Source organism: Elephas maximus, chromosome 24 (assembly GCF_024166365.1).
Source record: "Elephas maximus indicus isolate mEleMax1 chromosome 24, mEleMax1 primary haplotype, whole genome shotgun sequence".
Taxonomy (NCBI): domain Eukaryota; kingdom Metazoa; phylum Chordata; class Mammalia; order Proboscidea; family Elephantidae; genus Elephas; species Elephas maximus.
The window spans coordinates 26,503,622-26,517,438 of record NC_064842.1 but is presented as its reverse complement, the minus strand read 5'-3'; the positions used below and the strand labels follow the sequence as shown (position 1 = coordinate 26,517,438).

The 13,817-nt window shown below is 37.6% G+C and overlaps 1 protein-coding gene across 6 annotated transcripts in view; it reads left to right on the top strand.

The window, feature by feature from the left end:
• The window catches only part of RYR2 (ryanodine receptor 2), a 750,192-nt gene that overhangs the window by 724,954 nt on the left and 11,421 nt on the right, over positions 1–13,817 (top strand). For all 6 annotated transcript variants that reach the window (XM_049868553.1, XM_049868552.1, XM_049868551.1 and 3 more), the window contains 3 exons: positions 887–947; positions 6,646–6,792; positions 9,021–9,155. In XM_049868553.1, the coding sequence (XP_049724510.1) occupies positions 887–947; positions 6,646–6,792; positions 9,021–9,155 (343 nt within the window). The remainder of the gene's footprint in view (positions 1–886; positions 948–6,645; positions 6,793–9,020; positions 9,156–13,817) is intronic.

Below are 13,817 nucleotides of genomic sequence, written 5' to 3'. Positions count from 1 at the left end.
TTGTATCTTATCAGATCAGTTCTTGCAAAGACTAGCAAAATCATCATTTCTAGTGCACAAATCAGTGGCAAATTCTGAAGAAATAGGAATAAGAAGGGTATTTTAATATATGTGGTTTTTAATCTAGAAAGGTTATGAATATTTAAAGTTTATGCATTGAACATATATTTATTTAAAAAAATGTGTAAGGTATGCTTGCTGTGAGAGTTCACACTAGTGAGAGAGTCACACACACTCACTCATACACAACTATGAAACAGTGTTGGACATGATCACAAAGGTAGGTATGTACAAAGTGCTATGAGAACTGAAGGGGGAGGGATATGTTCCTGCCTGAGTAGAACAGGAAACGGAAATGGTGAAGTTGGTGAAAAGAAAATAAAGCAAAAACAAAATGAAAAACCTTTTCATTGGCAGAATAAATACATTTTAAAACAAATGTGGATGTTTACTCAAGTTTTTATTCTTATTTGAGCCAAAAATTATTCTCTGGGGATGCAAATGCAAATGCAAATAATCAAAGTTAGTGAGGAAAACTTTGAGACATACATGGTGGTAAATTCTGTACCGTTTCCAGGCATACATACCGTATGTAAGGTGAGTTTAGCTTAAATTTAATTTAGAAAAAGAAAAGGTCAAAAAGATAAGACTATTCTTAAATAACAGAAGACAGTGGTAGTGTTTTGTTTTCCAATGTTTTGCCAAGCAACCATCACAAAATCCTGGAGTAAATTGTCAAAGGAAGCTGTGATATCTAGGACAGGACTCAGATCCTAAGACATACCCGATCTTGTCCTGTCAGAGGGAATGCTGGTAGGCTCTTCTAAGCCTATGAGCCTTTGACTAATGCATATATCTATAAATTCTTCTTTTTTTCTCATTCCAGACTAAACTCTATTGATGTGAAGTATCAGATGTGGAAACTAGGAGTTGTTTTCACTGACAATGTAAGCCTACTTCATTACCAAAAAATAAATTGCTGTCTAATTAGATGAATCTGTTGGAGTTCTGCAGATGTAAAGACAGTTTAAGAAAGTTACTCAAGTATCAGTTCATGTAATGAAGATCATATATGAGAAAGTTCCACAGAAAGATATGATTAATCAGCCCTTCTCTTACTACATCTTCTTCAATGGCTAAAAGATTAAAATGGAAATGTATTTACACAAGCAAAAGAAACTGAGATGAAAATTTATGTGTTTATTCATTCAGGTTTCCATTGGGCAGCGGCATACTTCAAAGGTTTATAGATGTTAAAAAGAGGCTCTAACTGAATGGAAAATAAAAAAAAGCAAAACATTAATTGTGATAAATTTAAATTCCCCTCAAGTTAAAGTACATTAAATTATTGTGTTCTTTTTCTTGGTAAATTATTGTGTTCTTTTTCTTAGTAGATCATTCTTTTATCAGAGAAGCACTGGAAACTAAACATAGGGTATACATCCAAATATAACTCAAAAAAAATCACGTATTACTAAAAGCCACCAGCTGTTAGGGCATTTAAATACCCTGGCCTGCTCAATAGCTTGACATTTTGGATTCTTAGAATTTTCAGTTTAAATAATTGTTACTATCAGTTGTTTTGTTGCTTCTATCAGCTGGCTGTGGGAAGTTGCTGGAGACAAACATGAAACTCTGCTGAATAGGTCATCTACAAATATGTCTGTCTAATCTCAGTCTATACTCTGCTTGCTGCTTCATTGTTCTGTGGCCTCACCCATACCTCCCCTGGAATCTGAACATATGAACACACCCAGAAGCTTAGCCCTACACCTGGCGTTCCTGCTCCTTTGCTTTCTCCTGTGGACATCTCATTTAATCTCAAGGTTTCCTGCTATAATCTTAGCACTGACTTTTATAGTTGAACATTAGTTCCCAAAGCCTGTGACAGCCCTCAAATCCTCCTTCGTCCACCCCTCACTCTTGCCTCCCAATTTGGGTATCTTTGACAACTCTCCTAAGAGCTCAAAATGAAGCCTTGTAAGTAAGTATCTTTTAGAACCTTAAACTGGTATCTTGCAGCTACTTTCTAATGTAACAATGGAAGCAACTCCCTGAATAAAAAGGTTCCAACCTAACCTCATATGAAGTATGGATCTGGGAAAATTGGAAATCGTCAAAAATGAAATGGAATGCATAGACATTGATATCCTAGACATTAGTGAGCTGACATAGATAGGTATTGGTCATTTTGAATCAGACAGTCACATGGTCTACTATGCTGTGAATGACAACTTGAAGAGGAATGGCATTGCATTCATTGTCAAAAAGAACATTTCAAGATCTATCCTAAAGTACAATGCAGTCAGTGATACGATAACATTCTTATGCCTACAAGGAAGACAAGTTAATATAACTGTTATTCAAATTTACACACCAACCACTAAGGTCAAAGATGAAGAAATTGAAAATTTTTATCAACTTCTGCAGTCTGAAATTGATGGAACATGCAGTCAAGATGCACTGATAATTACTCATGATTGAAATGCAAAAGTTGGAAACGAAGAAGGATCTATAGTTGGAAAATTTGGCCTCAGTGATAGAAGCGATACCGGAGATCCCATGATTGAATATTCCAAGACTTCTTCATTGCAAATACCTTTTTTCGCCAACATAAATGGCTACTCTACACATGGACCTCACTAGATGGAATAAACAGGAATCAAATGGACTACATCTGTGGAAAAGACTATGGAAAAGCTCAATATGGTCAGTCAGAACAAGGCCAGGGACCGACTGCTGATCCGACCATCAGTTACTCATATGCAAGTTCAAATTGAATCTGAAGAAAATTAGAACGAATCCACAAGAGTCAAAGTATGACTTTGAGTATGTCCCACCTGAATTTAGGGACCATCTCAAGAATAGATTTGATGTGTTGAACACTAATGACCGAAGACCAGACGACTTGTGGAATGACATCAAGGACCTCATAATGAAGAAAGCAAGAGGCCATTAACAAGACAGGAGAGAAAGAAAAGACCTAAGTCGATGTTAGAAGAGACTCTGAAACTTGCTCTTGAATGTTGAGTAGCTAAAGCAAAAGGAAAAAGTGATGAAGTAAAAGAGCTGAACAGAAGATTTCAAAGGGTAGCTGGAGTAGACAAAGTAGAGTATTATGATGACATGTACAAAGAACTAGAGATAGAAAACCAAAAGGGAAGAACACACTCTGCATTTCTCAAGCTGAAAGAACTGAAGAAAAGCTTCAAGCCTTGAGTTACAACACAGAAGGATTCTATGGGGGAAAATATTAGATACAGAAAGCATCAGAAGAAGATGGAAGGGATACGCAGAAGGAATACAGTATACTAAAAGGAATTGGTTGATGTTCAGCCATTTCAGGAGGTGGCATATGACCTGGAACTGATGGTACTGAATGAAGAAGTCCAAGCTGCACTGGGGGCATTGGCAAAAACAAGGCTCTGGGAATTGACAGAATACCAATTGAAATGTTTCAGCAAATGGATGCAGTGCTGGAAGTGCTCACTTGTCTATGCCGATAAATTTGGAAGATAGATATGTGGCCAACCAACTGGAAGAGATCCACTTTTGTGCCTATTCCAAGAAAGGTTATTCAGTTGAATGTGGAAATTATCGAACAATATCATTAATGTCACATGCAAGCAAAACTTGCTGAAGATCATTCAAAAGAAGCTAAAGCAGTATATCAACAGGAAACTGCCAGGAATTCAAGCCAGATTTAGAAGAGGACATGAAACCAGGGATATTATTGTCGATGTCAGATGGATCCTGGCTGAAAGCAAAGACTACCAGAAAGATGTTTACCTGTGTTTTATTGACTATGCTAAGGTATTCAACTGTGTGGATCATAACAAATTATGGATAACGTTGGGAGAATGGGAATTCTGGAACACTTAATTGTGCTCATGAGGAATCTGTACATGGATCAAGAGGCAGTCTTTCGAACAGAACAAGGGGATACTGCATGCTTTAAAGTCAGGAAAGGTGTGCATCAGGGTTTATTTCCTTTCACCGTACCTATTCAATCTGTATGCTGAGCAAATAATCTGAGAAACTGGACTATATGAAGAACAGGGCATCAGGATTGGAGCAAGACTCATTAACAACCTGCATTATGCAGAAGACACAACCTTGCTTGCTGAAAGGGAAGAGGACTTGAAACACTACTGAAGATCAAAGACCACAGCCTTCAGTATGGATTGTGCCTCAACTAAAAAAAAAAAAAAAAATTTTTTAAGAAAACAAAAATCCTCACAACTGGACCAATATGCAACATCATGATAAACAGAGAAAAGTTTGAGGTTGTCAAGGATTTCATTTTACTTGGATCCACAATCAACACCCAGGGAAGCAGCAGTCAGGAAATCAAAAAACGCATTGCATTGGGAAAATCTGCGGCAAAAGACCTCTTTAAAGTGTTGAAAAGCAAAGATGTCACCTTGAGGACTAAGGTGTGCCTAACCCAAGCTATGGTGTTTTCAATCGCCTCATATGCACGCAAAAGCTGGAGAATGAATAAGGAAGACTGAAGAAGAATTGATGCCTTTGAATTGTGTTATTGGTGAAGAATATTGAATATACCATCAACTGCAAAAAGAATGAACAAATCCGTCTTAGAAGAAGTACAACCAGAATGTTCCTTAGAAGCAAGGATGGCAAGACTACATCTCACATACTTCGGACAGTCCCCGGAGGGGATCAGGAAGGATCAGTCCCTGGAAAAGGACTTCATGCTTCATAAACTAGAGGGTCAGCGAAAAAGAGAAAGACCCTCAGTGAGACTGATTGACACAGTGGCTGCAACAGTGGGCTCAAGCATAGCAACAATTGTGAGGCTGGGGCAGGACAGGTAGCGTTTCATTCTGTAGTGCAGAGGATCGCTATGAGTTGGAACCGACTTGATAGCACCTAACAACAAAAACAACCTAACCCCAGCGTGTTTTCCATTAGAATAGCCACTCAACCCCCAAAGCCAGTCTCCTGTCCACAGCTTTCTCTTTATGTCAGTATTTTTATTCTTCTTATTACCTAAGCTCAAAGTACTGGCTTGTACCCCTCCTTTGCTCTCTCCCTGCAATACGTACATTTGATCATTTACCTAATCTTCATCCTCTTTCTGCCCTTTGTAATTCTCCCTTCTCCCCTTCCCAATTTTGCTGCTAGTTATGGCTCTCATACCCTCACCCTCGGACTTGTCCAGTAGTCTCCTAACTTAATGTCTCTGCCACTTACAAAATGTGAGACTTTTAGACAGTTGCTTAACTTGGATGAGTTCACTTTTCTCATTTGTAAATAGAGGCTACACCCACCTACATATCAAAGGTGTTCCCAGGATAAAATGAGAGATTGTATGTGCAAATGTGGGTCAATGACCAACGCTCAGTAGATGCTCAAGAAAGTTCCCTGAAATGTACCCAGTGTCCTTCAACTTGGTTTCAAGGCTCCTTGTAACCTACCCCACTGTACTCATCTGGCCTTTTTTTCCCCAAAGCATGAACCTATTAACGAAACCAAGCTATCATTCCCAGCACGCTCTGCACAGTCTTTTCTCCATGTCTTTATAAAATGCTATTTTCTTTTCTTGCTCTTTATATCTAGCTTCAGCCTCACAGTGCCCACAAAATCTCTTGTACCACCTAAGCCCCTTCTGTCTTCTTTTTGTTCTACATTAAAGATATAATCAAAATGAAGGGCATTTCTTTATTCTACTGGCAAAACATGCCTTAAGCAGAAGAGACTCTATTCCAAAAAGTAGAGGCAATTGTAATATTTTTAATTCTGCTTTATTCATTACACCCTCCTGCAAGTATATACATTTCCTAGCCTATGTAAAGGTAATCTCTTACGTTAATTATAATCCAGGAGATTTCTACAAATAATACCAATTTTATTATTCAGTTTGCTATAACCTTCAGTGACATCAAATAGTATTTGGGTTTTCTCCTTGACTTATTTTGGCTCATGCAAAATGAGATTCCTGGTTAATAAATACCTTATATAATGTTTTGTAACTAGTAGATCTCGGCAAACGCTGATTGAGTAAATAAGTAATTAAATGAAGGAGGGAGTGAGGCAGAGGGAAGGAAGGAATGGAAGGAGGGAAGGTAAGTCGGTTTGTTGGTTGGTTCTTTGATTTTCTGCAGAGCACTGACTCTCAGCCTCGGACAGTTTTACCCCTCCTCCCCCAACCCCAGGGCCACTTGTCAATGTCTGGAGACATTTTTTATTATCACAACTGGAGGGGGCATTGCTGCTGGTATCTAGTGGTTAGAGGCCAGGGATGCTATTAATCAGCCTACAATGCACAGGACAGACCCCACGACAGAGAATTATCTGGTCTAGGATGTCAGTTGTGCCACGCTTGAGAAACCTGGTGCAAAGTACTAAGTCAGTACATTTTGCTTTTGTGGGAAGATAAGTACAAACAGTCATTCTGTTTTACAGGAAAAAATAACATTTAACTTTTTAGAACAAATGAAATACAAATAAAAGGCACAAAGAATAAACCGATACAGCTAATTAGAATTACATAAACATGTTCTAAGAAGATAGAGTACGTGGAGTGACCGTAATAGAATGAAATCAGAGCAGCTTTTGACAATAGTCATGCATTCTGTTTTCTGATATTTTTCTCCCCCGACCCCTGTTTTATCTTAATAGTCCTTTCTCTACCTAGCCTGGTATATGACTATGTCCATTCTTGGACACTATAACAACTTCTTTTTTGCTGCTCATCTTCTTGACATCGCTATGGGATTCAAGACTTTAAGAACAATCTTGTCATCAGTAACGCACAATGGCAAACAGGTAAAAGCTAATCTCCCTCCTCCCCCCACCTGCAGAAAATAAAGCAGCCACAAATAAGCAAACAAAAAATAAAACTCAGCTTCCAATGACAATGCACATGTTGAAAGTTTTTTTTTATTGAACGGAAAGTCTGCATTTTTCACTTTGCAACCATGGGGATTGGCAGTTTTAGAGTCCCCTAGACCTAGGTTCAAATCTTGGCTCAAACAAGTGGCTGTTGTGGCCTTGGATAAATTATTTAGGGTCTCTAAATCTCAACTTCCTCATTTTGTAAAATGGAAATTTTCAAAGCACCTCCCTTATAGCATTTTTTTGTGAGAATTAAATATGGCTCATATTAAGTACTGAGGAAATTAGTTTTTATTTTGTTCCTAATAGAGTGTTCTGCACCACTTGGTACTATGGGAAACCAAACAATGCTGCATGGTTCTGATGTACTAGTTATCTGGGTAATAAAACATCAGAGGCTGCATTACTAATTTCATGTAATATTTTAAAATGGATATTCATGTGTTCTTTTCTCCACTTTAAATTGAACAATAATAATAATGTTTCATACTTGACCAGGTCCGACTTACTTGGAGGAAAAGTGGTCTAGGTCTCGATAATCCACTTGTGTTAAAATGAACTCCAAATGTTGAAACTTCCCCTGACAATGAAACATATTCTAGAAGCATGCATTTCTTAAGTCCTTCCATATTTATTAAGTGTCCATTGGGTAACACGTTTTATGTTAGTACCAAAGAGTCCTTTTTTTTTTTTAACGTCTTATAGTCCAGCACATTTTTTCAATCAGTGCCCTTCCAAAAACCTTGGACTGTGTCCTCAGTTACATTCATGTTATCATAAACATTAGTTTTTTGAGTTTCAGTAAGTATATGGTTGTTACATATATCACTTTTCATTTCTGAATACTACTATGACATTCATGGTCCCATGGCACAAAGTGTTCTAGGCTCATTCACCAGTCACTTAGGGAATAGTTTGGGAAGTCCCAATACACGTAATGAACTGGAGATGCTGTGTCTATTGTGTATTTTCACACAAAAGGTCTGGCACTATTTTCAATTAATTTCCAAACTTTTATGGCATTTCTTTTCTTTTTGAGGTATCAATTTTTCATTTGTAGAGATATACAGACCTGAATATTTCTCATAGGAAAACCATATAAAATTTTTAAGTGACATTGTGTCTCATTTATAGAAATGATTTAAGTTCTCTCTTAAGATAATGTGTTTTTTTTTTTCCAGATAATTATAAACAGATTTTTAAAAAACCTAATTCGATATCTGCAGTTGCAGTCAAGGGCATAGGGATGAATTATAATATGAGAAGTAGACTGGAAAAATAATGCATTTTTAGTACATTTTAAAATGTCTGTGATATAATCAGAAATATATTTTTACCAACTTGATAAAAGTCGTGTTTTTAAAATACACATTAAACAAAATACATCCACATTCATATACATGAACAAAGGATAATTTGGAATTAAAAAAGAGATTGCATAGAACTCAGAGAAGATCTTTTAAACTGCGACATTATAAAAAAAAAAGAAAACTAGCCTTCAAGATATCATAGGTCACTAACCTAGGGTGTCCTTCACTTTGATCGTCTCTTTATGTTAACAAAGCAAGACTTTTCAGTTTTATATTTTTAAAATGTTTATATTACACACTCTTAACAGCTGTGTGTGTTCCCCGTAGAAATTCCTATTTAGTCTCTCGTAGTATGTGATTGAAAAGAAAAAAACGTTTCCCACTCACACTTACTATCATCACAGAAATGAGATCGTTTTTCTTAGGAATGTAAATTATTTAAAGAGATTAAACCTGTACAAATGGTGGTACCTACTACCAAATATTTAAATGATGGAAAAATGAACATTTTCAGCTACATATTAATATTATTACTATCAATTTGGATATGAAACTGAGTCATAGTTAACTTATGCTCTGGCTATGCAATGCACATATTAGCCAATTAAGCAGTCAAGTTTTGCATAAAAGAGTCTTTGACAGCTTGATAAAATGAAGAGAATATGAAAATAAACTTCCCCACTGGGGAATAGGAAAGGTGAGAAATAATTAGATATGGGTCCTGTTAGATTCTTTCCAGTAGATCCAGTGGTGTACTCCCTGGGGAGCTCCCCTCCCACACAGATACCAAACCTGCCAATCAGATGTCTTGTACCTCTAATACAAGTTCAATGTCACATTGCTTTCCAGCTTGTCTTAACTGTTGGCTTATTAGCCGTCGTCGTATACCTATACACTGTTGTGGCATTTAATTTTTTCCGAAAATTCTACAATAAGAGTGAAGATGGTGATACACCGGATATGAAATGTGATGATATGTTAACGGTAAGTTCATATATTTTGATCGCATCTGAGTGAAAAATATTGCTGTGCCCCTTTAAATAATTGTGTGTTTATTCGTTACCAACACAGAATAGAAAATACGTACACAATAAATCTTGTTGTAAATCTTCAAAGACTTTTTTTTTAATTTTTCCCCAAATTTCCCTTTTTAGAGAAGCATAAAGGGCTCATGTCTGTCAGTTTCCCGCATATGATGGACCAACCTGATAATTAGTAGAATTCCTAAGTAGTTAGGACTGGAGCGGTTCGTGTCACCACTTTAGCCTGTTGTTTAGATATTACCGGGCAGTAGGTCAAACCATTTCCTTGGATTAACATTTGGAAGCCTGGGCTATTTGCTTAATTACTTTAACTGAAGTTACATGGGTTCATTAATATATCTCTTACTAGAACTGCTCAATTTTGCTTTTATACTGAGTATCCTGTGTTACATTTCCTTTTTAGTTTGGTTTTTAAATCAACAGATGTTAAAGCTTTTATACTGATTGATGTTACTGTTCTATAACCTGCCTCTCGGATAATGGCAAATAAGGAATTAGCATACCTTAGACCTTAGATCTGGAAGGGGGAAATTGGATGAAATATGTACCCACTGGGAAGAGATGGTCCTTCAGCAAGATCCTGATCAAAATGTGTCTACGTAATTGGGGTTGGGGGTATAAGGAAAGGGGTTGAAGTAATGATAGTAAAATTATTCCAGAGAAAACAAAGATTCTAAAAGAGCTGTGAGAGAAAACTACCAATACTATAAAGACTAAATACTTGAAAATGACAGATCAGTGGAACCGAATAGAGAATCTAGGAATAGATGCAAATACGGTAGGAATTTTAATGGGCTAAAAGTGGCTTCTGAAATCATGAAATAAAAAATAATCCTACAAATGGTATTGGTACTATGGACAAGCTGTTTATGGGAAAATAATAAAAATGGACACCAGCCTTGCTCTTTCAATCAAAATAAATTCCAAATAGAACAGATATTTCAATGCAAAGATAATAATAAAATTAAAGACAGAATTTTACTTTTTAAAATAATTTTTAAATGGTGAGAGGTCTTCCTGAGTAAAACATAAAACCCAGGCTTCATGAAAGCATAAAATTCTTTTAAAAAAGAACAACTATGCACAGTCAGAAAGGCAAATGACACACTGGGAAAAATACATTCAGTGATAAAACAAAGGGCCATTTTCCTTAATTTATAAAACCCTCGTCATTTCAGTAAGAAGAAATAAGCCAGTAGCGAAACTGGGCAAATTATATGACCAGACAATTCACATTCACCAACAGTAAAATAAATTCAGTTAGCTCTTAAACATGAAAAGACCCTCAGCTTCTACCATAATTAAAGAAATGCAAAGCAATGAATTACCATTTATTCCTATCTAGTTTGCAAAATATTAAAGTTTGTTAATACCCAGAGTTAGCAAATTGATGAGGAAACTAGCACTCTCATGAACACTTATTGGGAATTTGAATTGGTACAATATTTTTAGAAAAATTTTGCAACATATGTCAGATTTTTAAACGTAGGTACCCTTTGACCTATCACTTCCACTGCTATCAATTATGGTAAATCCATACCATTAAAATTATGCAGCTATTTAAAAATGAGGCAATCCGCATATGCTGATGTGGAAAGACATACAAGTTTTACTTAAGTTTAAAAAAAAAAAGCAAGATCCTGAAGTGTTATGTGATCTGACCCTAGAGATCCTTTTGTGTGCTGCCCATAACACTATTCACCCTGCTTATAGCCTCTCTGCCGCATGACCCTAAAGATCTGGGGTAGGGGTTGGCCAAGGAGCAGGAGGAGAGGGGAAGTCTAGAGAAAGGCAAGAAGGTGCAAAAGGAGGGGCCATGAGTACTAACAGCAGGCAGGTTTTATGGTGGCTCCAGGGAGACTCATTTATATTTCAGGAGAAACACCAGACAGTGTTTCCAAATCTCAAAATCCACTGCCTCAGGCCAGAAAGTTTACTTAGATCATTTGCTTAGAGGGCATCGTGTTCAATGAACCCTCAAGATTGGTAGAAAGTAGGGAGAATTTCACATGGTGATATTATATAGCCCACTGGTGACCCGGTCTTAGGTGGTGGGAACTATATGTGACCTTAGATCTCTCTCTCATACCAGACTCAAGACCCCCGTAATATCCTGCTCTTTGACCCTGTTCAAGCTGTAATAATAGTATCCTTCCATGACCACACTTTGAATCTCACTCACAGTATGAATTTCTATTCTTGTGTTAAGTACATTTTGCCAAGGTACTTCTTATGAGAAGAATCATGTACTGTTTGAGCAAGAGGCTGGTTAGGAAGACAACTGCCTTCACTTAGCTAATTTTACCCAGTGTCTTAGTTATCTAGTGCTGCTACAACAGAAATACCACAAATGGATGGCTGTAACAAAGAGAAGTTTATTCTCTCACAGTCTAGTAGGCTAGAAGTCCAAATTCAGGGTGTCAGCTCCAGCGGCAGGCCTTCTTTCTCCGTCAGCTCTGGACAAAGGTCCTTGTCATCCATGTTCCCTTGGTCTGGGAGCATCGCAGCACAGGAACCTCAGGTCCAAAGGACGGCTCTGCTCCCACTGCTGCTTTCTTGGTGTATGAGTTTCCCCCTCTCTGCTAGCTTCCCTTTCCTCTTATCTCTTGAGAGATAAAAAGTGGTGTAGGCCACATCCCAGGGAAGCTCCCTTTACATTGGATCAGGGATGTGACCTGGGTAAGAGCAGTGTTACAATCCCACCCTAATCCTCTTTTACATAAAATTACAATCACAAAATGGAGGACAACCACAGAATACCGGGAATCATGGCCTAACCAAGTTGATACACACATTTTTGGGGGGACATAATTCAACCCGTAACACCCGTTATGTGAGACACAGATGTAGACATAGAAGGGAGAGAAATTTTCCTCATTGTAGGAAATTTTAAGTCCATCACTGCTAGCAAAATAAATGATACCATACCCGTTGATTGTCCTTAAAAACAATTATATCATAGGCCACATTACCTAAATTAACCTTAGAATTTTCAGGGTCTAAAAACCCCTTTTAATTTGCTTCTTACTAATACTTGTATGGAGGCCCTGAGTGGTGCAAAGGGTTAATACACTCAGCTACTAACCAAAAGGTTGGCCGTTCAGTTCAGCCCAGAGAAGCCTTGAAAGAAAGTCCGGTGATCTACTTCCAAATGTCACCATTGAAACTCTTATGGGGAAAAAGAAAAAAAACCTATGGAGCACAGTTCCACTCTTACACACATGGGATCACCGTGAATTGGAGTCGACTGGACAGCCATTAGAGTTGAAAATTGCACATAAACTTCTTAAAAAAGCCAAGAGGATCGAAAATTTAACTGATTGCTCACTGTAATACTCACTAGACTTAGAAGCTTATTAAAAGCAGCCACCACCTAGCAAGAAAGACATATGGGATACAAAATGTCAGATTTCATTAGTTTTGTTCTCACACAAAAATCTCTTCTTTACGACAATCTCTTTAGCATTTCCTTTTCACAAGGTGAACTCTAGTACTAGAATTCTATCTTCAAATGAATCTTTATCTCCTCATATCGTATTTTATTGGCATGATCCTGAGTTTTCCCTGCCTTCGTCGTTTTAGGTTGTTTCTTCCCATCTGAGGAAACATCTTGAATTTTCTCTAGTGTGCAATTCACGCTCCCGTGAATGTAATTTACAGCAGGTGGCGCTCTAGCTGCAGTTTTACAGCCTTAATGGTGATTCATACTTTTTTTTTTTTGACTGTGGTGTTTTGAGCTTGAGAATCTAATTAAACCAGCAGTATCCTGATAGAATTGGAACCTCCCCTCCAAGAATGTAGGAGGAGAAAGTGAAAAATGATTTAAAGTCCAGGGTAAAAAGATTATTATAGCTAAATAGCCAGGGAGACTGACTTGAAATATATAAGGACATTTATCTGAAAACGAGTGGTTCCTAACCTGAAATGCACATGGAAATCACAAGGGCAGCTCTTTATAAACTCACAGGAGCTGCAGGCACAGCATCGAGACCTGTGTATTTTATAATAAGCTTCCCAGGTGATTGAGATGAAGAGTAAACCCCTCGGGAAGTAACTTGCTTAATTATTCTAAATCACTCATTTTTACCTTCCCCACCCTCCTTCCTTCTCCCTTTCTGTCTTGTCAAATTAAAGCTTTATTAGGGTCTTCACCAATTCACCAGAAGCTGGCCCTCAGTGTTCCCTAAAAGTAACATCAACAAAGATTAAACCCCAGAACAAATCAGTTTAGGAGACAGATGAGGGGTGAAGGCGTAGAATATTAAATCCTGAGCTTTAACAACTGTCTCTCTCCAATTTTGGAAGGACCAGGCACCTTCCTGCCTCATGCTTCATAGTCCCTGAACTAAGTATACCGTTTTGTCTCCCAGAATTATTCTTTCCATCCTCTAGCTCTTATTTTCATGTTTAGGCTGAATCTGTGAAAAGGAAGGAAGATGAAGGGATTTTCATGTCAGGAACAGAATGGTCATGTGATGACCGAGAAGTCCAGCAGCCCGTTAGTGGGTAGTCATCACACTAGTCCAGCACAGCTGCCATCCACCCGCTTCGTTCTGGGTATAGCCAGGCAGTGAAGGATAAGGTTGAAAGAATCAGTATTAAA